This window comes from Pan troglodytes, chromosome 20 (genome assembly GCF_028858775.2).
Source record: "Pan troglodytes isolate AG18354 chromosome 20, NHGRI_mPanTro3-v2.0_pri, whole genome shotgun sequence".
In the NCBI taxonomy this organism is placed as follows: Eukaryota; Metazoa; Chordata; class Mammalia; order Primates; family Hominidae; genus Pan; species Pan troglodytes.
In genome coordinates, this window is record NC_072418.2 from 20856654 (window position 1) to 20884254 (window position 27601).

The following is a 27601-nucleotide window of genomic DNA, read 5'->3' on the forward strand; positions in this document are numbered from 1 at the left end:
TAAAACAAAAATAAAAACAAAAACCCAATGGGTGAGGCTGGGGGCTGAGAGAGCATTCCAGGTAGTGGGAACAGCTTGTTTGAAGGCCCTGTGGTGGGACCAGGCTTGCAGTGTGGCCAGAGCAGATGCAGTCAGTAAGGGGAGAGGGACAAATGCCTTTGGCTCAAACTGAAGGAGAACATATGAATATTCATTTATAAGAAATATGAATATTCTAGGGCTGGGTGCAGTGGCTCATGCCTGTAATCCCAGCACTTTGGGAGGCCGAGGCAGGCGGATCATGAGGTCAGGATTTCAAGACCAGCCTGGCCAACATGGTGAAAACCCAGTCTCTACTAAAAATACAAAAATTAGCTGGGCATGGTGGTGGGCACCTGTAATCCCAGCTACTCAGGAGACTGAGGCAGGAGAATCGTTTGAACCCGGGAGGCAGAGGTTGCAGTTAGCCGAGATCACACCATTGCACTCCCGCCTGGGCGACAAGGCGAGACGCAAAGAAAGAAAGAAAGAGAAAGGGAAAAGGAAAGAAAAGAAAGACAGAGAAAGAAAGAAAAGAAAAGAAAGAAAAAAATATGAATTTTTTTTTTTTTTTTTTTTGAGACAGTCTCGCTCTGTCACCCAGGCTAGAGTGCAGTGGCTCGATCTTGGCTCACTGCAAGCTCCGCCTCCCGGGTTCAGGCCATTCTCCTGCCTCAGCCTCCCGAGTAGCTGGGACTACAGGCGCCTGCAACCACGCCCGGCTAATTTTTTGTATTTTTAGTAGAGACGGGGTTTCACTGTTAGCCAGGATGGTCTCGATCTCCTGACCTCGTGATCCGCCCGCCTCGGCCTCCCAAAGTGCTGGGATTACAGGCGTGAGCCACCGCGCCCAGCCAAAAATATGAATATCTTATAACAGATGGAGAAAAACTAGAGGGAAATAAGTCAAAATACTGCAGATAATCCATGGGTGGAGATACAGCAGAATTTTATTTCCTTCTTTATACATTTCCATTATTTCCAAATTTTTTACAGCGAACATGGTATTAATTTGTAAGCGGACTGGGGGGAAAAATCTTGGAAAAAAAATTCCCTAAATATCTGCTTTTTAAAAGTCTGGAAGGAAATGCACCAAGTTCGTGAACCCGGATGACTTTTAGTTCTGGCACTGTGGAATTTTATCATTAACTGTGATGATGATGAATTCTGAGTGGTTATAATATTTATGAACGAAGCCAGCTGCTCTGGAAGCCGAGGGCGGCTGTGATGACGCCTGTATCTTGTATAAATATTCAGGCACGCGAAGAGGGAGGCAGAGGGGAGGGATGGATACTGAGGCTTCCGGAGGCGGGGATCGAACCCTAGGCTTGAGCATGGTGCTGCCCACTCCGCTCGGAGGCCCGACCAGCAGGACGAGCTCTTCCTGGCGAGGTGCGGTAAGTGGGACCATCAGGGCTGGAGGATGCCACCCCTCCGACCCACCCCCCAACCCCCGACAAGCGCGCCCCGCCGTGTCTCCCACGCCCGCCACCAGGGGGCGCCGCTGGCTAACATTGGGCGCCCAGATGCTTGACTTTGAGCTGGCAAGAGGACCTCTCTGCGCCTCAGTTTCCTCATCAGTGAAATGGCCAGGACACTCAATTTAGTCAATCGAATGTCTTAAGATGTAAAGATTTTATTTAACCCCAGATAAATGCTCAGTACCCCAAATGTCTAAGATATTTCAGGGAGGTCACAGACAACAACCCCCCACACCTAGTCGGAGTTTATCCAAGTACTAGGATCAGGTTACAGAGGGGAAACTGAGGCCCAGAAGAGGCTATGATGGCAAGAAAGCCTCAGGGGCCTCCCTTCCTCTAGGGGGAGTCTGAGGCAGTTTCAGGAATCAGGAGACCTGCTAGAGAGGGAAAATCGTGTGTTTTTGTTGCTGTCCTAGGGAAGGAGGAACACGTAGGGGACCCACTATGGCGTTCTGAGGACAGAGAAAGCAGGGGGCTCCTACATCCAGAGACAGCAAAGACAGAAAATAAAGCGACTTAAAGCAACAACTGGTGCACAGGTGCAATCAGTCTTCAGAGACATGCCGGGCACAGAGCCCCCTCTTTTCATTGTTGTTGTCGTTGCCCAGGCTGGAGCGCAGTGGCGCGACCTCGGCTCACCACAACCTCCACCTCCCGGGTTCAAGTGATTCTCCTGCCTCAGCCTCTCAAGTAGCTGGGATTACAGGCACCTGCCACCATGCCCGGCTAATTTTTTTTTTTTCTTTTTGAGACGGAGTCTTGCTCTGTCACCCAGGCTGGAGTGCAATGGCACGATCTCGGCTCACTGCAAGCCCCGCCTTCCAGGTTCAAGGGATTCTCCTGCCTCAGCCTCCCGAGTAGCTGGGATTCAGGCATCCACCACCATGCCCAGCTAATTTGTGTATTTTTAGTAGAGATGGGGTTTCACCGTGTTGGCCAGGCTGGTCTTGAACTCCTGACCTCGTGATCCACCCGCCTCGGCCTCCCAAAGTTCTGGGATTACAGGTGTGAGCCGCCGCACCCAGCCTCTAATTTTTTGTATTTTTAGTAGAGACAGGGTTTCACTATGTTGGCCAGGCTGATTTCGAACTCCTGATCTCAGGCGATCCACCCTCACTCAGCCTCCCAAAGTGCTAGGATTACAGGCGTGAGCCACCTGGCCCGGCTATTTTTTTTTTTTTTCTTTTTTGAGACAGTGTCTTGCTCTGTCGCCCAGGCTGGAGTGCAGTGGCATGATGTCGGCTCACTGCAACCTCCGCCTCCTGAGTTCAAGTGATTCTCCTGCCTCAGCCTTCCGAGTAGCTGGGATTACAGGTGCCCGCCACCATGCCCAGCCAATTTTTGTATTTTTAGTAGAGATGGGGTTTCACCATGTTGGCCAGGCTGGTCTCGAACTCCTAACCTCAGGTGATCCACCTGCTTCAGCCTCCCAAAGTGCTGGGATTATAGGCATGGGCCACTGTGCTCGGCCTCAGAGCCCCCTCTCTTTCCTTTCCTTCTCTTTTCTTTTTATTTTTAGACAGGATCTTGCTGTGTTGCCCAGGCTGGAGTGCAGTGATGTAGTCATAGCTCTCTTCAGCCTCCAACTCCTGGGCTCAAGCGATCCCCTTTGTCTCAACCTTCTGAGTAGCTGGGACTACAGGTGCACACCACCATGCCTGGCTAATTTTTTTTTTAAGAGACGGTGGGGGTCTTGCTATGTTGCCCAGGCTGGTCTCAAACTCCTGAGCTTAAGCAGTCCTCCCACCTCAGCTTCCCAAAGTGCCGGGATTACAGGCATAAGCCACTATGCCTTGCCCAGCCCTTCTCTTCTGCTCCTCTTCCTGCCCCCTACCGCAGTTTCGGAAACAAAACTGGGTATGAATGAAGCTTTGGTGCTGAAAATTTCCCCATTCACATTTCCATGCTCTTGCAGAGAGCCGCTTGGTAGAGGAAGACGGAGAGATGCCTTTCGGATGGTCTCCTGACTCCCCACCCTTTGTGCAGGGCTACTACAGAGGCAGAAAGCTGGCACGAAGTAGATGAGCAATAAATATTTGATAAAGAAAGAAATAATTGACAGATGTGACTCAAGAGTGACCACTGGAGAGGGTGGACTAGAGGCTCCAGCAGACAGCACCTCTCCTCACAGGGATAGAAGCCCAGGAGAAAGACACCAAGGGCATCGTAAGAGGCTGCCCCTTAGAGAGCTCTTTTAGGCAAGTCTAGGGTCAGAGTGGACCCCAGCCAGGTGCCTCCAATTAGACCCTGGGAGCCACCTATAACTAAGAGCTTGATTGTCTCCCTAAATGGGTGGGAAAGTGAAGCAGGAGCCACATGGAGCCTCTTCCTGGAAAGTCTGCCTGCCAAGAGCCAAAGGGCTTTACCATCCATTGCCCCTGCAGTTCACGCAGGGCTGGCCCTAAGTCCTCTGGTTGTCGAGGGGTAAGTCCCCAGGGTCTGGGCCGGCTTCAGGGGACAGGAGTTCAGTGTCAGGCAACTCCAAGGCCTCTTTGGCTAAAGCTGTCTCTTCCCCCTCCTCTTCTTCCTCCTCATCCTCTTCCTCTGCCTCCTCCAGAGTCAGTTCAAACTGGAATCTGTCAGGCCCGTCCCGCTCGGGGTTGGTGAGGTCTGAGGGACTTCGGGGGATCTTGCTCTGGTACCACTCTCGATTGTCCTCCAGCGTGTCCAGCAGGTCCTGTGCGTCTGGGTGGACCAGGTCAGCCCAAGTCTCCCACAGTGGGTGAGCAATGTAGTCAATGAAACCCACCTGTGGCGGGGGGTGGGGCAGGTCGACATTTGGTGAGTTACAGTGAACCCTAGACTCAATCCAGCCTCCAGATCTTTAGCCAAGTTGTTCCCTCTGCCTGGAATGCCGCTTCCCAACAACTGCTCATCCTTCAAAACCCTTTTCAAATAACTCATTCTCTAGAATGCCGCCCTTAACCCTCCTGGCCTCCTCCAACCCCAACCCTAACCCCACAGGGCTGAATGTACGTGTCCCCCAGACTGGAAGCCCCTCCAGGGTCCTGCATGTCACCTAGAACAGATGTTTCCAAACCCCAGAAATGCATGTCCCTCTCCCTGAAGCCCAGAGAGAATGGATCCCAGGTCTAACTCGGCCCAGACAGCACCCTTCGGGCACACTCCCTGGCTAGCCAGCCAGGGCCAAACCAGGGCTCGTGGGGTTGGCTCAGCCCCTCCCTTTTACTTCCTCCCAGTGTCTACCAGCTTAGCCCAGTCCCCTGCCAACCTGGGACTTCTCCACTGAGGCCGTATGCTTGTCACACATGGGACTGATGTCCAGGCCCGACTCACGCTCGCGGTCTCCCTGCTGGAAGAACTCGGCCATGATGCGGTCCGTCCACTGGCGGTACAGGGGCAGCGGCTTGGTGGGGTTGCTCAGATCAGCACAGTGCACCAGGTTCTGCAAGACCTACAGAGATCGAGGCTTGGGAGGGCACTGGCGGGGCCCAGCCACACCTAGACCTGGCACCTCCACAGACAGGCTTGGTGCCATGGACACATTCATCTTACAGGTGGGGAAACTGAGGCCTGAGACCTGAAGAAGTGGTTAAGGCACAGGCATGTGACTCTTGCCATTTCTTCAAGTTTGGCATCCAGTTGGCACTTCATAAATGAAGCTAAATGAGAACTGCAAAAATGGAGGCCCTCTCCGATTTTTTTTTTTTTTAATGAGTTAGGGTCTCACTCTGTGACCCTGGCTGGAGTGCAGTGGCAAGATCTTGGCTCACTGCAACCTCTGCCTCCCAGGCTCAAATGATCCTCCCACCCCAGCCTCCCGAGTAACTGGAACTATAGGCATGCGCCACCATGCCCGGCTAATTTTTGTATTTTTGTAGAGACGGGGTGTTGCCCAGGCTGGTCTCGAACTCCTGAGCTCAAGCGATCCACCCATCTCAGCCTCTCAAAGTGCTGGGATTACAGGTGTGAGCCACTGAGCCCAGCTTTTTTTTTTTTTTTTTTTAAGAGACAGGGTCTCACTCAGTTGCCCAGGCTGGAGTGCAATGGTGCAATCACAGCTCACTGCAGCCTCTAACTCCTGGCCTCAAGCAATCCTCACACCTTGGCCTCCCAAAGTGCTGGGATTACAGGCATGAGCCACTGCGCCCAGCCTTCACTCTAAATGTGTAAGAAACCTGGCTAAAATTGTTTTTGTTTGTTTGTTTTGGTTTGTTTTTTTGAGATGGAGTCTTGCTTTGTCACCCAGGCTGGAGTGCAGTGGGGTGATTTTGGCTCACTGCAACCTCCACCTCCCAGGTTCAAGCAATTCTCTGCCTCAGCCTCCTGAGTAGCTGAAATTACAGGCGCCCGCCACCACACCCAGCTAATTTTTGTATTTTTAGTAGAGATGGGGTTTCACCATCTTGGCCAGGCTGGTCTTGAACTCCTGACCTCATGATCTGCCTGCCTCGGCCTCCCAAAGTGCTGGGATTACAGGCGTGAGCCACTGCGCCCGGCTGCTAAAGTTGTTTTTAAAGTAAAACCGGCCGGGTGCGGTGGCTCACGCCTGTAATCCCAGCACTTTGGGAGGCCGAGGTGGGCGGATCTCAATCTCATGGAGATTGAGACCATGGTGAAACCCCGTCTCTACTAAAAATACAAAAAAAATTAGCTAGGCGCGGTGCCGGGCACCTGTAGTCCCAGCTACTCGGGAGGCTGAGGCAGGAGAATGGCGTGAACCTGGGAGGCAGAGCTTGCACTGAGCCAAGATGGCGCCACTGCACTCCAGCCTGGGCGACAGAGTGAGACTCCGTCTCAATAAATAAATACATAAATAAATACATAAATAAATAAATAAAGTAAAACCAAAATTTAAAAAGGAAGCCCCAGTGCCCATCCAGCTACACACCTGGATTCGGTCGGAATAGTTGTCCAGGAGGAGGACACCGAGGCTTGTCACCTTCTTGGTCTCCACCATGGTCTTGAGGTCGGCCAGGAGGTTCATGTGTTTGGACATGTCTGTGGCCAGCACCTGGGGGCAGGCAAGGGAAGGTGACAGGCGCGAGGACCCTGCCCACCCCAACCCTCACTCCCAACTCCCAGATGCCACTCTGGCTCAGACTCAGCCCTCTGGGCCTCAGCATACTCATCTGTGAAATGGAAGGATGCAACTGCATTCACTGCAAACTCTGCTCAAAAGAGGGGCTCAGTCAGGGGCCCCTTTTGGGAGGTCGTTTGGGTTGGCCATGAATTCCACATGTGTGACAGGGTGTAGTGGGGAGGTGATCAAATCTGTGCGCCTGGGACTTGTCAGACAGAGTCTCCCACAGTGGGTGGGCAGTGTAGTCAATGAAACCCACCTGTGGGGTGGGTGGGGCAGGAAGGCATTCGTTGAGTCACAGCAAACCCTAGAACCAATCCAGCCTCCAGATCTTTAGCCACGTTGTTCCCTCTGCCTGGAATGCCGCTTCCCAACTCCTACTCATCCTTCAAAGCCCTTTTCAAATAACCCACCCTCAGGCTGGGCGCCGTGGCTCACGCCTGTAATCCCAGCACTTTGGGAGGCCGAGGCAGGTGGATCACGAGGTCAGGAGATCGAGACCATCCTGGCTAACATGGTGAAACCCCGTCTCTACTAAAAATACAAAAAGTTAGCCTGGCATGGTGGTGGGCACCGGTAGTCCCAGCTACTCGGAAGGCCGAGGCAGGAGAATGGCATGAACCCAGGAGGCGGAGCTTGCAGGGAGCCGAGATCCTGCAACAGATCTGGGCGACAGAGCAAGACTCCATCTCAAAAAAAAATAAATAAATAACCCATCCTCTAGGATGCCTCTGTTGACCCTTCTGGCCTCCTCCAACCCCAACTGTGACCCCACAGGGCTGGTTAGGGGCTAGGGTGACTTGTGCCTGAGGACAGTGGGGAGGATGAGTTCTGTGCAAAGGGGCTGGAAGAGTTGGGTACATGGGAGGGAACTAAAAGAGGTGGCTGTGGCTGGAAGAAGGGAGCTCAAGAGAAAGGGAGGTGAGATTGAAGAGACTGAGGGCCTCTGGCAGCTGGGGGAGATTGTCCAGAGGCTATGGGAGCCACAGGGGAGTTTGCAGCTCACTGTGGGGAGGGATGTGACTTCATACCCCTCAAACTTCCATGTAGCCACCATGTGCCCTGGAGGGCTATTTCTAGGCACAGATGTTTAAAAACCAGATTAACCCAGCCGGGCGCCGTGGCTCACACCTGTAATCCCAACACTTTGGGAGGCAGAGGTGGGTGGATTACCAGAGGTCAGAAGTTCAAGACCAGCATGGCCAACATGGTGAAACCCCGTCTCCACTAAAAATACAAAAAATTAGCCGGGTGTGGTGGCAGGCGCCTGTAATCCCAGCTACTCAGAGGCTGAGGCAGGAGAATCACTTGAACCCAGGAGGTGGAGGTTGCAGTGAGCCAGGATCACACCATTGCACTCCAGCCTGAGTGACAGAGCAAGACTCCATTTCAAAAAAAAAAAAAAAAAAAAAAAAACTTAACCCACCCATGTGGACTCAGCCCAGCCAGGAGTGACTCAGATGTGGTTCACCGGCTTCTCTGAGAGTCAGACAAAAGTCTCAAAACTTCTCCTCAAATCTCTCATCTGTCCCAAATGCTGTCTCCCCACCCTGTGGGTACCCACCACTCAAGACCCCAACTCCACCTCACCAAACGTTTAGTTCTTTCTCACTCCAAGCCTTGGCTTTCTCTAAGCCCTCCTCACGTGGGGTTCCCTCTGCTGAGAACACAGCCTTCCTCATTCTGCACACCCTGGCTTCAATGTTCCCTCTCCAAGAAGCCCTTTCTGACCTCTTTGGCTGGTCTGGGCTCCGAAAGCACCTTGAACCTTCCTCCTCACAGCTCTGCCTGCAGGTCCCTAGTCAAGGGTTAGAATTTCATAATGGCCGGAACTGTCTTTGCACAGATCAAGCACACAATAGGTGCTCAATAAATGCTTGTTAAGTGAATGAATGAGGCATGAGACCCCAAAACTTACTGATGTGCCCCTACCTAAAAAAAAAAAAAAAATTCAAATGGATAGATGTGTATAATTTTTTTTTTGAGACAGAGTCTTGCTCTGTTGCCAGGCTGGAATGCAGTGTGCGATCTCCGCTCACTGCAATCTCCGCCTCCCGGGTTCAAATGATTCTCCTGACTCAGCCTCCCGAGTAGCTGAGACTACAGGTGCATGCCACCACACCCAGCTAATTTTTGTATTTTTAGTAGAGACAGGGTTTCACCATGTTGGCCAGGATGGTCTTGATCTCTTGACCTCATGATCCGCCTGCCTCGGCCTCCCAAACTGTTGGGATTACAGGCCTGAGCCACCGTGCCTGGCTGCTTAATTTTTTTCTTTTCTTTTTTTTTTTTTTGAGACAGAGTCTCATTCTGTTGCTGAGGCTGGAGTGCCGTGGTGCAATCTCCGCTCACTGCCACCTCCACCTCCCAGGTTCAAGCGATTCTCCTGCCTCAGCCTCCCAAGTAGCTGGGATCACAGGTGCCCGCCACCAGGCCCAGCTAATTTTTGTATTTTTAGTAAAAACAGGGGTTTCACCATGTTGATCAGGCTGGTCTCGAACTCTTGACCTCAAGTGATCCACCCGCCTCAGCCTCCCAAAGTGCTGGGATTACAGGCGTGAGCCACCGCGCCCGGCCCAGATGTGCTTAATTTAAGGCTTAGCAAAAGTTGCACCTGACACCCCAGAAACGGTTTCCACATTGCCTGGGTACAGCCAGGATCTGCTGGGCCCAGCAGAGGGCCTGGGGTTTGGGCAGTCACTAGCCCCCCTTTTTTTTTTTTTTTGAGATGGAGTCTCACTCTGTTGCTGAGACTGGAGTGCAGTGGTGCGATCTCAGCTCACTAGCTCACTAGCTCACTACAGCCTCTGCCTCCCGGGTTCTAGCAATTCTCCTGCCTCAGTCTCCCAAGTAGCTGGGATGACAGGTGCACACCACCGCACCCAGCTAATTTTTGTATTTTTAGTAGAGACGAGGTTTCACCATGTTGGTCAGGCTGGTCTCGAACTCCTGACCTCAGGTGATCCGCCTGCCTCTGCTTCCCAAAGTGTTAGGATTACAGGCATGAGCCACCGCCCCTGGCCCCACTGTTCCATTTCACAGATGAGGAAGCTCAGACAGAGTGAGGACATGCCTGGGTCTGGATGAACCGCCGGCCATGCCAATATCACCCCACCCTGCTGTCTGCAGATGAGAAGGATGCCCCGCTCCCCTCTGCCCCTCCCGCCCCGCTTACTGCCCTGGCCTCACCATGTCAATGACCATCCTGCGCAGACTCAGTCGCTGCTTGGCGCTGAGGTTCTGGAAGATATCGCAGTTCTCTGCCTGCAGCAGCTTGAAGCCCACAGCCAGGTGATGGTTCTCCAGCACCGAGGCGTCATTGTACATAAGCGCCAGCTCTGAGTCTGTGAGGGTATGGGACTGAGAGCCCCAAGATCCACCCACCCCACCCACTCTACCCAAAAGCAGCTTTTGGAAATCCTTAGCAAACTCCTACCCATGCGTTGAAGGCCCAACTCTAGCATGCCCTCCTGTAAGAAACCATCCAGGTCCCTGGCGCTTCCCTGACTGCAGGGCTAGGGTTGTCTGTGTTTGGCTCTGCCTACCCAAGACTGGGAAGGCTCCTCATGGACCCCCTATGGCCAGTGACAGTGAGTACTCAGTAATGTTTTTTTTTTTCTTTTTCTTTTTTAGAGACAGGGTCTTGCTGTCACCCAGGCTGGAGTGCAGTGGTGCAATCACGGTTCCCTGCAGCCTCAACCTCCTGGCCTCAAGTGATCCTCCCATCTCAGCCTCCTGAGTAGTTGGGATTACAGGTGTGTGCCACCACACTTGGCTAACTTTTGTTATTTTTTTGAGAGACAGGGTCTCACTGTATTGCCCAGGCTGGTCTCGAACTCCTGGCTTCAAGCAATCCTCCCGCCTCGGCCTCCCACAGTGTTGGGATTACAGGTGTGAGCCATGGCACCCAGTCTCTGGACTCTAGGTCCTTTGAGTGAGGGGCCTCCACTCTCACCCCCAGCACTCCAGGGCTTGTACACAAAAGGTGCCCAATAATTGCCTGTCAACTGAGTTTTTCAGATTCCTCATAGGATCCTAAACTTTAAGATCTTGGTGGAACTGGCTGGGCGCGGTGGCTCGTGCCTGTAATCCCAGCACTTTGGGAGGCTGAGGCAGACAGATCGCTTGAGGCCAGGAGTTTGAGACCAGCCTGGGCAACAGAGCGAAACCCTGTCTCTACGAAAAATACAAAAATTAGCCAGGCATGGTAGTGTGTGTCTGTAATCCCAGCTACTCGGGAGGCTGAGGCTAGAGAATCGCTTGAACCTGGGAGGTAGAGGTTGCAGTGAGCCGAAATCGCGCCACTGCACTCCAGCCTGGGTGACAGAGCAAGACACTGTCTTTAAAAATAAATAAATAAAGGTCTTGGTGGAACCAGATCAGCTCTGCCACAGCTCATTATTCTGTCATTTGTTGGCACCTACTGTGTACCCAGACCTGCTCCAAGACCCTGAAGGGAGGGAAAACTGTCATAGTCATTTCATAGACAGGGAGACTGGGCTCAGGGCAGATGGGAACCCCCTGAGATCACCTGGTGGACAGGGTGGAGGCAGGGTCCACCTCCTCTCCTGCACCCACTTCCCACTCCCACTTACTGGTGTTAATCAGAAACTGGTTGGAGACCCCAGGATGGTCCACGTCGTGGATGGCGCTTGCAAAGAGGGCAGCCAGGATTTCCAAGTCTGTGAACACAGCCTGAGCAGGCAGAGGGCACAGGCGGTGAGGGGGGGTTCTCTGGGCCCTGCACCCGCCCACCTGCCTGCAGTCATGGCGCGGTACCTCGAGGGCGGGCGTAGCCAGCAGCACATGCGTGGACTGGGCCACGTCGGCGGCATGTAGGCTGTTGTGATAGGCCACATTGGCGTGGTAGTGACCCTCCAGCATCAGCAGGTAGGTGGCCAGTGTGTCTGCTGGGATCTGGAATGTCTTCAGCAGGTCCCGCTCCTGGTCCATCACAGATCCTGGCTCAGGGCCTTGGCCTTGGGGCTGCAGCACATGCTGTTCCTACCCCTCTCTTCTGAACTCCTATCTATGCCTCAAGCACCTGCTCCTCTGAGATGCCCTCTGTGCTCTCCTGAACTCCTCCACTCTGTGTTATTTGGTGGTCCATCCCTGACCCTACAGGACTGGGGGTGTCTCTGTCCAGCTCTTCTCTCCAGAGTTCTCTCCTCTTCAGGGCCAGGGGCCGGGCCAGGGCTGAGGCTTCTGGACAACAAACTGTTCATCTGAGTGAACTCCTATTCATCCTTCAATACCCTGCTCAAATTATCCCCTTCAGAAATGTCAGGGAGGATTTGAAAAATGAGTGTCCCTGAGGTCTGTGGTAGGAAGCAGTGAGGGAAACCCCGGAAGTTTTTCCTTGGAAGCCAAGGGCAGGGTAGGTACCTGAAAAATGCTGAATATGATAGCTGTGAGGGGCCGGTTCCCACTTAGCTCCGCCACCTTGAACACGTCAAGTCCCCACTTGTTGGTGTCTTCTAGCTCCTAAGATATGAAGGGCTGAAGCTTAATTAACCCCAGCCCAACTTCCCCAGACTCTAGAGCCTCCATCCTCCCACCCCAGGTTCCACAGTGAGCCCCAACTGCCCAGTATATAGGTGGGCAAACAGGCCCGAGATGGGGCATCCAGACAGAGCCAGGGACCAAACCTTGATCTTGGCATTGTGGTTGGGGACCCACCTTGGCCAGTTGCTCCTCCTGGTCAGTCTGGACCCCAAAGCGTGGGACAGTGGCTGAGGAGAGGCTGGCACTGTGGCAGAGCCCATGTAGGCCACTGATCCGGGACATGGGCTGTGGGGCCTCCTCAGCGGTCACCTTGGGCAGCTCCACCTCGGTCTGCTGGTCTGCGGATGGGCCAGGGTGAAGCTCAGAGAAGCCGATTTCACCTGCTGGGGCCTGGCCTCAGGACCTGAATTTTGCCAAACCCCAGGATCAACCTATTTCCCTTTCTACAGGAACCAAAGTAAGTTCGGAGTAAAGACCCTGTCGGCCGGACGCGGTGGCTCACGCCTGTAATCCCAGTGCTTTGGGAGGTCGAGGTGGGCAGATCACTTGAGGTCAGGAGTTCGAGACCAGTCTGAGCAATACGGTGAAACCCCATCGCTACTAAAAATACAAAAATTAGTCACGTATGGTGGCAGGCACCTGTAACCCCAGCTACTCAGGAGGCTGAGGTGGGAGAATTGCTTGAACCCAGGAGGCGGAGGTTGCAGTGGCTGAGATTGCACCACTGCACTCCCGCCTGGGCAACAAAGTGAAACTCTGTATCAAAAAAAAAAAAAAAGATCCTGTCTTGCCTGTAGCTACCTACCCCTCTCCTCTGTTCACAGCTGATCTCAGTAAACCCTTCTGCTAGGCTTGGCCCCTGGGTGCCTAGGGCTCAGCATTTTCCCCCAAACAGCCTAATATCCTTTCCGTCTCCCAAGCTAGTGTCTGGTTCCCTCCATCTCCTCCTAGGCAAATTTCTACTCATGCTTCAAAACCGTAGCTTTAATGTCCCCTGCTCCTGGAAGTTCCCCTTGTTCCTCCCTCTGATCCAGCCCTGACTCATGGGGCTGAAGGTGTCGGTGTCTGGCTGTATCTCCCCCAGACTGAGGTCTATCATAGGAATCTTTCTTTTGTTTCTTAGTACTCCTAAAATGTCGTCCAGGCAGTGACTCAACAAAGCTCACCCAGGAAGGTCCGGGAGATGTACTCGGACACCTGGTTCCCGGAGCGGCTGGTTTCGGACAGGTGGGTCAACTCCCGGTTCAGGATCCGCTTGAACTGGGGCGGAGGGAAGGTGAAGACCGTGATGATGGGGCACCGTGGGCCGAGGCAGGTGAGCTCAGCGATCTGCCCCACCTCACCTTGTTGGAGGCCATCTCCCCCACCGAGTGCCGGGTCTGCAGCGTCTCCAACTGATCCAGGCACCAGTCCAGCTCGTCTAGCGTCTCCAATGCCAGCTTCTGCCCCGTGTCCTCTGGGAGCCGAGGCAGTCAGGGGCCTGCCCAACCCCCCGCTCAGGGACCCCACGCCTCTCACGACTTCGTCTCTTCATCTGGACCCTGAAACTGTTCCCACGGGGGCCACCCAGGACTCCTGGACCCAAGTTCCAGATCTGTTCCCCGAGTGCCTATGTGACCATGAGATCTCTGGGCCTCAGCCTCCTCATCTGTAATATGAGTGTGGTGGGGTCCATCCCCGAGGGCGTTATTGTTTGTTTTTGCAGGGGCGGGGCTACAATTAGCCCCAGTCTAAGGGGCTCATGGACTGGGGAGGTCACTATGGAAAGGAAGCTCCCAGCTGTCCTCAGCGGGGGAGGGAAGGAACAGGTACTTTACCTGCAGGCGGAGGGAGCTGATTGCTGGATGAAGGGTTTCCGACGGGTCCCTGCCTGCGGTACAGCAGCCTCAGGCGTGGCTGCTCCGCCCATCTCGCCCCGCCCCCAAGTCCACCAGGCCCCGCCCCTCAAACCCACCTGGAGGCGCCGGAGCCCCAGCCTCAATTTGCAGCCCGCTTTCCGCCAGGCCCCGCCCCACCCCGCCCACCTTGTCTCTGCCGGCCCCGCCCCCGCCCCGCCCCGCCCTCTACCTACTTGGCTGCTCCTAGGCATTGCTGGCGGGCAAGGGCCGCCACGTTGCTCCGAACGGTCCGCAGACTGGCCAGGACCTGTTGGGAGGAGGTGGTAGGCGGTGGGAAGGAGAGGCCGGATCCGGAGGGGGTCAGGGCAGGGAGGGCGGGGGACACCCACCTGGGCAAAGGGCGTCACAATCATGTCCTCTCCATGTCTGCGAGGAGACGGCCATCAGGGAGAGCTCTCTCCCATCTTCCAGCTTTTTACCCACACCATATGCCCTCAGCTGAGGGGGTCCTGCTCTCAGGACTTCTCCTCCAGGCTCCTTCTTAGTCCCTGGGGTCCCCTCATGCGACTCTCCCTGAGACCCAGCACAGCCCCTCCAACCATTCACTCACTTTATCGGCATTTCATAAATGGGGAAACTGAGTCCTAGGGGTAAGTAGATATTTCCCTTTTCATTATGCCTACTAGGAAGCTCAAATCAAAGTATTTCTTCATTTGCCGCTAATTGGCCTTAATTTTTTTTTTTTTTTTTTTTTTTTCTGAGGCAGACTCTTGCTCTTTCGCCCAGGCTGGAGTGCAGTGGTGCCATCTCGGCTCACTACAACCTCCGCCTCCTGGGTTCAAGCGATTCTCGTGCCTCAGCCTCCTGAGTAGCTGGGACTACAGGTGCGCGCCACCACACCTGGCTAATTTTTGTATTTTTTAGTAGTGACAGGGTTTCACCATGTTGGCCAGGCTGGTCCTGAACACCTGACCTCAGGTGATCCACCCACCTCGGCCTCCCAAAGTGTTGAGATTACAGGCGTGAGCCACCGTGCCCGGCCGACCTTAATGTTTTTGGATTACCACCCCTACTCCAGCAAAAGGCCAAGTTCTCTACACACTTGATTGAATATATGAGCTGTCTGGCAAACTCCTACTTAAACTTCAAAACCTTCCTTAAATGGCTATTTGAAGGAGCTTGCTGAATAGAGGAACAAAGGAAGGAGGGAGGGTAGAGGCGGTGTCATCCCACCAGCCCCAGACTCACAGGTCGCTGGCCACAGAGGAGTTCCGAGACATGGCCTTGGGCGAGAGTTCATAGTCGCTATCTGAGCGGTACAGGAAGGACTCGCGCCGCTGGCTGTGCGGGACTGGAGCCTGCATAATCCGGCCCAGGCCAGGGCTGGACTGAGGGTCCAGGGCCCTCCTCCCGCACGAGAGCCCATTTTCCAGGTCAAAGCTGAAAGGAGAGAAGGCATGGTCAGAGACGAGGGTCATGACAACTGGGTGCCGGGTCGTGGCCACCGTGTCTGGTGCGTCCTCCCTGGGGCTGCTTGGCCGTCAGGCAAGTGTGGTTTCCAGCTTGTTCACCTGCCCCCGGCTACACCCTCAGGAACCCTGCACCCCTCACACTTTGGTCTTTGAGTCTACACTGGACTCCAGGACCTCAGTTCCAGATCTTCCTCAAAGTGGCTATGTGGCCATGGACAGGTACTGACTTTCTCTGGACCTCAATCACCCTATTTCTTTTATTTTTTTTCTCTCTTTTTTTTTTTTTTCTTTCTCGTTCTTTCTCTCTCTCTCTCTCTCTCACCCTTTCTTTTCTTTTCTTTTTTTTGACAGGGCCCCACTTTGTCACCCAGGCTGCAGTGCAGTGGTGTGATCCTACCTCACTGCAGCCTCAATCTCCTAAGCTCAAGCCATCCTCCAGCCTCAGCCTCCTGAGTAGCTGAGACTACAGGAGCATGCCCCAACACTCGGCTAATTTTAAAATTTTTTGTAGAGACCAGGTCTCACTATTTTGCCCAGGCTGGTCTTGAACTCCTGGCCTCAAACAATCCTCCCAGCTCCGCCTCCCAAAGTGCTGGGATTACAGGAGTGAGCCACCGCACCCGGCCTCCCCATTTCTTTTTTTTCTGTTTTTTGGGGTTTTTTTGAGATGAAATATTGCTCTGTTGCCTGCACTGGAGTGCAGTTATCCATGCTGGAGTGCAGTGGGGGCACGATCTCGGCTCACTGCAACCTCCACCTCCCGGGTTCAAGCAATTTTCTCGCCTCAGCCTCCCAAGTAGCTGGGATTACAGGTGCGCACCACCACGCCCGGCTAATTTTTTTTTTTTTTTTTTTTTGAGACAGAGTTTCACTCTTGTTGCCCAAGCTGGAGTGCAATGGCACAATCTTAGCTCACCACAACCTCCACCTCCTGTGTTCAAGCGATTCTCCTGCCTCAGCCTCCCGAGGAGCTGGGATTACAGGCGTGTGCCACCACGCCTAGCTAATTTTGTATTTTTAGTAGAGACGGGGTTTCTCCATGTTGGTCAGGCTGGTCTTGAACTCCCGACCTCAGGTGATCCGCCCGCCTTGGCCTCCCAAAGTGCTGGGATTACAGGCGTGAGCCACCGTGCCCGGCCAAAGTTTTGTATTTTTACTAGAGACAGGGTTTCACCGTGTTGGCCAGGCTGCTCTTGAACTCCTGACCTCGTGATCTGCCCGCCTCGGCCTACCAAAGTACTGGGATTACAGGCATGAGCCACCGCACCCGGCCTCCCCTGTTTCTAACATGTGCGTGATGTAGCCCATCCCCGAGAGCTCTTTGAGGGGGTTACAACCGAACATCCAAAGACTGCGACTGGATGACCATATTGCAAAGGGACAAACTGAGATCTAGCTCACATGGTGGACACGTGGACTGGAAACAGCTTCTTGGGCTCTTCTACCTGGAGGAGGCCGGGGTTCTGCCTAGCTCCTGCGTGCGCCTTAGTCTAAAGAGACCCCACTCCTAGCCAACTTGCCCACACCCTTGGCTACCTGCCACGCCCCCAGCGTTCCAGGCTCCACCCTCAGCCCACAAGGCTCCGCCCCACAGCCGCCGACCACGCCCCCAGCTAGCCGGGTCCTGCCCTAGGCTCCCCCACTCCTCCACTTCATCTTCAGCCTGAACGTTCCGCCTGTTATCTTCCACCTCCGGGTCTTTGCACAGGCCGTGCTTTCTGCCCGGCCCACCCTCCTCCCTCTCCACACTACCTGTCCCGTTCTACCCTCAAACCCTGTCTTTCCCTCTGGCCCCTCCTCTTTGGGGTCAGAGGTCAGAGAAAGGGCGTAGGGCAATAACTGGGGCGCTAGAGAAGGCGGTGACCTGGGGGTGGGTTTTCAAGAAGGGCAGGCGGAAGCGGCACCGACAGGAAGACAACCGGGACCGCCTGAGACTCGGAGTTCCCGGCCGAGGGCCAGTGTCCGGCTGGTCCCGGCCATGACTTTTGGGTCAAAGGTCACCGTATCCCCGTCCACGAGCTGGGTCGGCACCCCGCGTAGGCTCAGATCTGGGTAGAGGTGGGGGATCTGGCAGCATTCGGTCCAAGTATGACCGGGTCTGAGTTGGGTCTGATCACGTCGAACTGGACTTGGTCACTAAGAGTTTGTTCGATGAGTTCGGGAGAATTCGGCTACGTCCGATTGAGCTCGGGAGACTTCGGATAAGTTCGAGCTTGTTCGCCTAAGTCCGGTTACGCTCGGTCTGCTTCGAACAAGTCCGGATGACGCTCGGGCCGGGTCGGGCATGTTCGGTCACGTCCGGCTACATGAGGGCTAGTTCGGGCATCTCCGACTAAGACCGGCCGCGCTCGGCCTGTTCCGTCCGACTCCGGCGGGTTTAGCAGCACCGGGATGAACCCCACGGCCAGCCGAAGGGGCGGGGCTTCTTAACCCTTCCCTGGCCCGTCTGGGGTGTGCCGTGGGCGCTGTGGTGCAATGGGAGACGCTCTTAGGGGCGGACTGGAGGCGGCGGATAACCCAGATCTGCCCCTCGAGGGGGAGGCATGCGGATCGCGACCCCCTACCCCTCTCTCGGCTCTCCCCAAGGGTTCCAGAAAAGCGCGTCTGTGGACAAATAGGGAAACTGAGGCCAGGAGCGGCCACAGGGCGTGCAAATCCAGATCCCGGGCGCGGAGGGTTAAGGACCGGGCCCGGGTTTTCTTGGGGCGGGGGAGGCTGTTTTTCTTTCTGCTCTAAACTTAGCCGGGAGCGGCGGGGTCAGGCTGTGGTTCCATGACGCGGGCGGTGCGGGGGTAGGGCCCCCCGGCTGTGGGAACGGCGCGGCTGCCCATTGGCCAGGGGGGTAAACTGAGCCAGGGAGGCTCGGACTTGGGTTCGGGTCTGGCCTGCGCGGGGCCGGCCCTCGTTCATCCTCACTTCCTAGTACCCGCGACGCGCCCTCGACGTCCCTGCGCTGTCTCTAGCGCCTTCAAAAGGGAATGTGCTTCGCTAGTGTTTGGTGCCCCGAGGTCGCTCTCCAGGACACGGAACCCCCACTCTCCCACTCCCTGGTTGAAATGGAACCACCAGGAACCACGGTCATACCTTCTCCCTCCAACCCCAGCTATGACCTTGGAGAGGGACCTCCCCTCTCAGCCTTTGGGTGCCAGACTTACCAAGTGGGTGCCAATTCGGCGCGGACCAAGCGCAGGATGCCAGCCACAGTCGGCGCCCACAAGCCCCACTCCGAACCCCAGCCTTGCCCCCATCCCTCCCCACGAGGTCACAGTCGTTTCTGGAAAGGCAGGGATTCGAACCCAGAGGGGTGGACCGAGTGCTTAGAGGATGCAGCGCAAGCAGCTGCCGGGCGCAGGCGCGCGCTCAGCCTGGGACTCCCGAACGCCCTGCCTCGAAAACCCCCTCAATTCAGGTCTTCCTCTGTGGACACCCAGAGTTCATTGTGAGGCCCCCAGGGCATCTCTTTGCTGGCACTGGGACAGGATGCTGGTGGGAGGGGGCACCAAGGGAAGGAGTGCCCCTTCCCCCTCCTCCCACTGCCAGGACGCACAGCCTGCCTGCCCCAGGCCGGCGAGGGTCAGGAGGAGACGTGAGCCTCAGCCCGTCCCACTCTGGGCCTCACAGCTGGAAGGAGACAGACGGCTGGTCCCCTGGGCCTATATCCAGGCGGCGGGTGGAGACAGACAGAGACAGAGAGAGACAGAGTCACCAACTGTGAGACAAAAGTAGGGTAAGGTAGGGTAGAGGGAGAGAGATACAGAGAAAGCGAGGGAGAGGCAGAGCGTCCAAGCCCTGACTCCGGCCCCGGCCCCAGCTGTCCCTGGCCTTGTCCCTGTCCCTGCCCTTCCCACCTCCACACCGGGCGTCCCGGTGACCCCGCCAGGCCCTCTGTCCAGCCTCACCACAGCGGATGGGCCACCGTGAAGCGCCGCTGCAGGCGGATGCTCTGATTCACCAAAAGCTTCCTGAAGAGCCCGGGGGAGCCGCGCGGGGATCCCCGAGGGGAGCCGGGCCCGGGGACCGGGGCGGGCGCGGGGGGGCCCTGCATCGCCAGGACTGCGTGGAGGCTGGACCGAGCGCCGGCTGCGCGGGACCTTTTCTGGACAGCTGCGGGGGCGGGGCCCAGCGGGGAGGGGGCAAAGGGCGCATCGGCCCCGCCTCGAGGCCGGCGGCTCCCTGACGACCCCCGGGACAAACGGGGAAACTGAGGCACAGAGTCAGACGCAACTCTCTGCTCCTTTTTTTTTTTTTTTTTTTTGAGACGATCTCACTGTGTTGCCCAGGCTGGAGTGCAGTGGCACAGTCCTAGCTCATTGCAGCCTCAACTTCCTGGGCTCAAGGGATCCTCCTACCTCAGCCTCCCAAGTAGCCGGGACTACAGATGCACACCACCACGCCCGGGCTAATGTATTTTCTGGAGAGATGGGGGTGTCTCTTTATGTTGCCCAGGCTGATCTCGAACTCCCGGACTCAAGTGATCCTCCTGCCTCAGCCTCGCAAAGTGCTGGGATTATAGGTGTGAGCCATTGCGCCAGGCCCAACTGCACTTCTTTAGGGGGCTGCCCCTAAGATCTCAGAGCCTGGATCTTACTCAGCCTTCCTCTGCACGTCCCTGGTTAGTGCAGCTTGCTGGGCCAATAACTGCTAAAAAGTGTAGAATGAGGGAGTCAGAAAGCAAGGTGCCCAGAGAAACAGCTGTCTTGCCTTCCATTATTGAGGGCGTCACCGAGGTATAGAGTTTGCCAATGTCCGATCCCACGCAATGTTTCTAATCCTCCTCTGCCCATTTTCCAGATGGAGAAACTGAGGCCTAGTGCCATCAAACAGCGCACCAGAAACTACAAACCCTTAATCCTTTACCAAGTGGGGAAACTGAGGCTTCCATGGAAGCGGTCATGGGCATGGGTCTTTGTTGCAGAAAGTGAGACCCAAACTCAGGTCCCCCTCTCCCAGCACCCCTCCACGCAACTCCCCACGTGATCCCCCACCTGCTCTGACATTCCCCAGGCCCTGTCTCTGGATGCCTTCACCTCTCCTGCTGTCTCCTCCTAGACAAACATCCGCACATCACCTCTGCCAAGTCTTCTGTCCTGAGAAACCTCAGCCGCCCACCCCTGCCATCAGAGGGACCTCACTATCCCAGGACTGGGGGGGCCTCTGGTGTCTGGGAGGATTCCCAGAGTCTGTACCAGGTGCTCTACCCTCGGAATGCTGGAGTCAGGCTGGCCTTGTTCCACTTTACAGAAAAGGAAACCAAGGCTTAGCATGTGTCACACAAGGAGGAGGGACCTAGAAACAGCCATGTCACAGGCAGAGGCCCAGGGGACCTCCCAGCAACTGAGGCCTGACCGTGCCCCTTGCTGTGGAATGACCTCTATCTCTCAGCCTGGGCCTTCCCCCCGGGGCGGCTGCCTCAGTCTTGGTGTCCCCAGACATGGTACCCATGTTTCTGGCAGTCCTGGAGAAGCCCATTGATCAGGGATCCTGTAGGAGATCCTGAGGCAACCATGCTAAGGCCAGATACATGAGAGTCTCCCCATTCTACAGATGAGAAAACAGAGGCTCAGAGGAGGAGTCACACAGCCCAGAAAAACAGAGAGCCTCAGGTATCTGGCCAGGAAGCCCCCCTAACCCCCGCAGTCTTGCAACCAGACACCTGGCGGGAACCAGACCTCGCTGTCCCCAAGACAAAAATACCATCATTGTCTGCTGGGGCCAGACCTAATTATAGCCATCCCTAGGGGACACATGCTGCTAGGATTGGCCTTGTGGGGACACTGGAGCCAAGGTCTCAGCAGTCTTGACACCACCTCCCCGCCACTGTGAGAGAAGTGACAATAGTTACATGTCCCCAAGGAGAAACCGAGGCACAGAGATTCAGCCCCTCCCCCAAAATCACAGACATAAAATAGGAGGCTAAGACTAAACAAAATTATGTAAACTGAGTGCTTCAAAAACATGCAGCACTCAGCCAACAGCAGTGAAGGGAAAAGTCATTGGATTTTCACACGAAACCTACAAAGTGTGGACTACTATTCCCATTTCGAGGATGGGGCTACTGAGGCACAGAAAGGCACAGTCATTTGCCTAAGGACACACAGCCATAAGGTGCAAGACTGGGGTCATTTGAACCCGGGCAGGTAGTGTTCTTCCCAGCCTGGGTCCTCCCGCACTGGATGCGTTAACTCATTTCATCCCCTCTGTAGTCCCAGGGGCGAGTCTCACATTAATATTTTATCAATAGGTTTACTATTAATGTTTCATCCATATATTTAATTTTAAATATTTTATTAACAGTTCTAACAGGAAGGTGTTAATTAATAGCTGTTCGGATGGAGAAAGAGTCACAGCAAGGGGTGGCCACAGAGCCAGGACTCAGCATTCACAGCCTGGCTCCTACCTGGCCCTGGGAGGCTCTCCAAGCCCCGCTGGGTAAGGGACAAAAGCTGAAAGAGGTTTGGACAGAAGCACCCCTACCCTGACTCCATCCCTGCATTACTGCATCTCCTGTAGAGGTGCCCAGTAGTCTCTGGTGCCTTTATTTATTTTATTTTATTTTATTTTATTTACATATTATTATTTTTTGAGACAGAGTTTTGCTCCTGTTGCCCAGGCTGGAGTGCAATGGCACAATCTCGGCTCACTGAAACCTCCGCTTCCTGGGTTCAAGCAATTCTCCTGCCTCAGCCTCCCAAGTAGCTGGGATTACAGGCATGTGCCACCATGCCAAGCTAATTTTTTTTTTTTTTTTGTATTTAGTAGAGACGAGGTTTCACTATATTGGTCAGGCTGGTCTCAAACTCCTGACTTCAGGTGATCACCTGCCTCAGCCTCCCAAAGTGCTGGGATTACAGGCGTGAGCCACTGTCCCTGGCCTTACTTTTTTGAGACACAGTTTCACTCTGTCGCCCAGGGTGGAGTGCAGTGGCGCAATCTTGGCTCACTGCAACCTCTGCCTCCTGGGTTCAAGTGATTCTCCTGCCTCAACCTCCCAAGTAGCTGGGATTACAGGCATCTGCCACCACGCCCAACTAATTTTGGTATTTTTAGTAGAGACGGGGTTTCACCATGTTGGCCAGGCTGGTCTTGAACTCCTGACCTCAGGTGATCCGTCTGCCTCAGTCTCCCAAAGTACTGGGATTACAGGTGTGAGCCACTGCGCCCATTCTGATGCCTTTAGCACACCACTGCCTCAGTTTCCCTCATTTGAATGTCCCTTCTCTGGGCAGGCACTTTTCTCCACTGCCACCAGGTGGCCCCAGAGAGATTTTTTAATGGGTGTTTTTGCCCATTTTACAGATGAGTAAACTGAGACATGGAGAGGGGAGATGACTTGCCCAAGTCCCCACGGAGGAGTCAAGCAGAATGAGCAGGGTGGGGGCCAGGTCACATGTGTAGATGTTCGCATGGGTCAAATCACACACTCCTTTGCTGCAGACCCTCCCATGGCCCCCCATTGCCCTCAGATCTGAATTCACACCTCCCAGAGGTCCCATGTGGCCCATCCCCACCTCTCTTCTCTTGGCTTACACTGTTCCAGTCTCTCCCCACTCCTCACTGTTCTCTGAATCAGCCAGGCTTATTTCCACCCCATGGCCCTCACCTGAATGCTTGTCGCCTGCTGATGCTTTGTCTTTTGGGTTACAGTTAGAGTCACCTCCTCCGAGAAGCCCTCCCTGACTAGCCAGGTAAATGCCTCAGAGCACCCTCCAGCCATGGATACAATTTCACATTTATTGTCATGATTATTTGCCTGTGAGTCCCTGGAGAGCAAGGCCAGGTCTGCCTTGTTCCCTGCTGTTCCCTCAGTACTTGGCACTTAGTAGATGCTCAATAAATGCTTGTAGCGGCTGGGTGTGGCGGCTCATGCCTGCAATCCCAGCACTCTGGGAGGCCACGGTATGTGGATCACTTGAGGTCAAGAGTTTGAGACCAGTCTGGCCAACATGGCAAAACTGTCTCTACTAAAAATACAAATATTAGCCAGGCATGGTGGTGGGCACCTGTAATCCCAGCTACTGGGGAGGCTGAGGTAGGGGAATCGCTTGAACCCAGGAGGCAGAGGTTGCAGTGAGACAAGATTGTGCCACTGCACCCGGCCTGGGCAACAGAGTGAGAGACTCCATCTAAAAAATAATAAATAAATAAATGCTTGTAGCATAAACAGAGAGCCTCTCCTTCCATCCTCAAGCCACACTGATCCATTTTCAGCTCCTCACATGCCTGATCTTCTTGAGTCTGAGGCTTTGCACATTCTGTTCCTTCTACTTAGAATACCCTTCTTGCACTCACCCTAGCTGACCTCTTTCCTCCTGCAGGCTAAACTTAAATGTCACTTCTCCCAAGCAGTCCTCCCTGACTCCCACCCCACTGCTGGGTCTGGAACCTCCTCTGGGCTTGTTCTCTGACCTTTCCCTATCAACCTGTGCCTTCTCCACCTGGTATGAGTGTCTCCAACATCAGCCTTAGGGGACACAGCTTCTTATCCATGGTTGTGTCTCGAACACAGGGCCTGCCACCCAGTAGGTGCTTAAATGCCTTCTCAACAAAATGCTTAGACCCTCCCATACCCCTGTGATCCATCTGGGGCTGTGGGGAAGCACATTCTCCCAACAGTTTCTAGGGCTGAGTAAAGAGCCACAAGCTGGGGACCCAGTGTGTACCAGGCTCAGGCACAGAATATTCACCTCTCTGATGAGGACGCCGAGGCTCCGGGAGGCACCACGGCTTGCTCAATACCACACAGCAGGTTGGCCTTGGGGCCTGGCCTTGAACTCAGTTTCTCTGGGCTTCCCCCTGGGGTGAACCCCTACCCTCATATCAGCACAGAGAAGCACAGTGGGCCACATGCATGCTCATCCACGTATGTGTGACTGCAGCGCATACGATGCGCAGAACGACGTGTGTGTGCACACACACGTGCACAGGGACACCCAATCCACCGCTCCTGCCTCCCAGAGCCAAGCGGGGGCTTCCCCTAGAAGAGCTCATACCAAGGCTCTGTTTGTTCTTTCTTGAAAATGGAAAATCATGAGTCACCCGAAGGGATGGGGCAGGAGGAACTAGAAGCCGGGGCGGGAGAAGGGGCTCCTGGGTCACCTGAGAACAGCTCCAACCCCTCTGGGCTGTGGGAACCATCTACCCCAGATGCCTCCCAGGCTGCTGGAGGGCCAGGCTGGGGGTGAGAGGCCAGGCTTGCTGATGGAGTCAGAAGCCAGTGGCCCCTAGGGGGTCCATGCACCAGGACGCAAGAAAGCCAAGCTCCAGAGCAGGGAAGTAACCCATCCAAGGCCACTCAGCCTGGACTGAAATCTGGGATGCTGGTCCTGCTGACTTGGTTCTCCCTCCAACCTAAGGAGGGCTTGGAGTTCCTGGACCCTCCTTCCTGGGCCTGGAGCCTCCACCTGGTAGCTGGAGACCCTCATGTAGGGCCCCCTGAGGATTCTACATTATCTTTCTATGAGTCTCTTCTGTCTCTGTCCTAACCCCACCCCACTCAACTTACACGAAACAGGAGAAGCAGCCCCTCCTTACTTAAGTGAAAGAAACTTCCTGTGCACGAGCTTCCCAAGGGACTTCCCTTCCTCCTACAGGGGAGCAGGGTGGGGTGAGGGAGTGGGGGCGGGGGAGGTAGCAAGAGAAGGCTCCTTCCCCCAACACTGGAGGCAGCCTGCCCTGGCCCTTATATATCTATAATATATTAAATAGGCCAGGTGCTGTGGCTCACACATGTAATCCTAGTACTTTGAGAGACTAAGGCGGGAGGATTACTTGAGGCCAAGAGTTCAAGACCAGCCTGGGTAACATGGCAAAACCCCGTCTCTAGCAAAAATACAAAAATTAGCCAGGCCTTGTGATATGCCCCTGTAGTCCCAGCTACTCGAGACTGAGGTGGGAGGATCGCTTGAGCCTGGGAGGCAGAGGATGCAGTGAGCCATGATCAAGACACTGCACTTCTACCTGGGCAACAGAATGAGACTCTGTCTCAAAAATAAAAACTTTGTGTGTGTGTGTGTGTGCATGTGTGTGTGTATTTATATCCAAGCACCCCAGGGTTACCTCGGGTGCTTGAGGTGGTCACAAACTTCCCCCACAGGCCTGCGGACATTCCACAACCCCGAAAACCTTCGGACCCCCAGCTATGTTAGCACAAGGACAGTCACACTCAGCCACATACCTACAGGCACCACAAGGGGAGACACACAGGCACACCCACAACTACCTGGGACACATGGAATCATACCCAAGCATGAACGTACAGGAGCACCCCAAACACATCTGGTCACCCCAGTCTCACGCGCGCGCGCGAACACACACACACACACTCTTTCAGTCCCAACCGCACGTGGGCACACCCGGTCACACAGACCCACAAGCCATGATGACACCAGCACCCTCAGCTCCACCCCTACGTAGAAATAGCTTTTTCCTTCCAGGCGCCAGCCTCAACCAAGCAGCAGAGACCCCCGCCCCCTGGAGAAGCAAGGACCCTCCCCCACTCCCGCCAGGCCCCGCGCGCCCCTCCCCCGCGCTGCAGGAGGCCCCTGCCCCGGCCACCTACCGCCTGCAGGAGGAAACGGGCCAGGAGAGCCGCGACTTCCTGAGCTCCGGCCGCGGGCTCAGGTCCCTCTCGCGGCAGCCCGCGGACTTGTCCGGATCCGAATAGAAGCGCTGTTGGATGCGGATGGGGCGCCGGGGTTGCCGCCACAGGTGCTTCGGGGCTCTGGTCATGCTGTGGCGGCCGCGAGAGCGACTCAACCTGCTGCACGCCTCTGCCCCTTCGCCGACCCCCAGGTTCTCCATGCGCCAGAGAAAGGGGTCTGGGATAGCAGGGAGCAGGACTCGTCCCCGTGAGCGGGCGCCGAGGAGCGTCTGCTCCCGGGTCCGGCCCAGGGCCCGGAGTGGAGGCGACAGCGAGGAGCTGTCCGCGCCGGAGGTGCTGAAGCGGTAGAAGGTGGAACGGGGGCTCAAGGTGGGGCCGACACCGAGGAGCTGTCGATGCCCAGATGGTGCTGAAGGGTAGAACAGGGGAGAAGAACGTGGCGAGGGGGTGTTGAAGCTAGGGGCTGAAGAGACCCCCCCACACACCAGCCCCGAAAACCGTCTGCCGTCCCCTATAGCGCTGCATGGAAAAGAACCAAGACAAGGACTTGGAGTGGAGAAGACAGAAATTGTCCACTGATCGCTGCTAAATGGAGGGCAGGGAGACAGGGTCTCAGGAGACCCCCGGGGCCGAGACGGTGTCCCTCGCACCGTGTTGAAAGAGAAAAAGGTAGCTTTGGGTTCTCCGGGTGGATGAGACAGCGAAGAGCTGTCCGCGACCTGATGGTGCTGAAGGCAGGGGAGGGAGAGCGGGGTTCAGGTGCACCCCCAGACCAGGGCGTCATCCGCCCAGGAGGTGCTGAAACATGAGCAGTGATGGGCCCTCAACCTTCCCCAGCAACAATGGCAACAAGGAGTCTGGAAGCAGTCAAGGTTCTGGTCTTCGGAGGTACGTACAGATAGCAGTCTTTCTGCCAAGCCCAGGAAGGTAGACTCCGCGGTTCAGCCCCAGAAGGGGTCTCTTTGGAGCCCTAAAACCCCCACCCATGCCAGGCAGGGATATGAGAAGGACAGGGAAATTGGCAAGGCTGTGAGGGGGCTCCCATGTCTGGGATGGGCACACAGAGGCTACCTCTGGCCAGAGCTCCAAACAGCTACCAGTAGGGATGGGCAAAGAGGGGAAGTCAGGTCTCTCTAAGAAACATCCTAGTTCTGCTTCTAAGACCCTCCCCACCCCAAAGCCATGCTGCAGCTGAGTTGGGGGAGGACTGGCAGAAAACCCACCTTTTGTGGAAGCTCAGGACAGGCAGGAGGAGTATCTCTGAGACTCTCGTGCTTTTAAAGCCACACCAACACACAGACCCTCAGCGGAAATGGCAGGATCTCATTCGCCCTGAGAAAGGCCCAGGCCCCACCTCACAGCCACGATTCCTGCCCTCAAACCCCAGGCCTGCCCCTCCCTCCCAGTTCTGGAAACTCAAGTCTCCACCCACCAGGCGTCTTAGTCTCGGGGGTAATTTCCTGGGAAGTGCAAGGATGGGTAAGAACATTTTCCATCATGGTTAACTGAAGTAGGCATGAACAGCAGCAGGGCTGGGCGGGTGAGTGTGGTGCAGAAAGAGGTGAGATTTTGTACTCCCAGGGTCATGACTTGGTGGAGGCCTCCTGTGGGCTCTGGGCTTGGGCAGGGAGGCATTTAAGGCC

General features: G+C 55.3%; 1 protein-coding gene across 5 annotated transcripts; it reads right to left on the bottom strand.

Moving 5' to 3' along the window:
- Positions 1–944: 944 nt before the first annotated feature.
- Positions 945–26416, bottom strand: PDE4C (phosphodiesterase 4C). 5 transcript variants are annotated; one of them, XM_054673529.2, is made up of 15 exons: positions 25917–26416; positions 15135–15326; positions 14276–14312; positions 14120–14193; positions 13866–13918; positions 13392–13504; positions 13215–13308; positions 12223–12386; positions 11929–12027; positions 11323–11487; positions 11139–11238; positions 9733–9887; positions 6352–6474; positions 4732–4914; positions 945–4248 (listed from the first exon to the last, which is right to left on the bottom strand). In XM_054673529.2, the coding sequence occupies exons 1-15, from the start codon at positions 26156–26158 to the stop codon at positions 3901–3903; spliced, it is 2142 nt and encodes a 713-aa protein (XP_054529504.1). In that variant the 5' UTR covers positions 26159–26416; the 3' UTR covers positions 945–3900. The 5 variants fall into 5 exon arrangements, with proteins under 5 accessions (XP_054529504.1, XP_016790989.1, XP_016790986.1 ...); XM_016935500.4 differs by lacking the exon at positions 25917–26416 and adding an exon at positions 19258–19444; XM_016935497.4 differs by lacking the exon at positions 25917–26416 and adding an exon at positions 18514–19426.
- Positions 26417–27601: the final 1185 nt, after the last annotated feature.

Coding starts and splice junctions, on each gene's coding strand:
- PDE4C (XM_054673529.2), bottom strand. CDS start 26,158: ATGGAGAACCTGGGGGTCGGCGAAGGGGCAGAGGCGTGCAGCAGGTTG. Junction 14,194..14,275: donor TTGTGACGCCCTTTGCCCAG/GTGGGTGTCCCC, acceptor TCCTCCCAACAG/GTCCTGGCCAGTCTGCGGAC. Junction 9,888..11,138: donor CCAGTTTCTGATTAACACCA/GTAAGTGGGAGT, acceptor ATACCCTCACAG/ACTCAGAGCTGGCGCTTATG.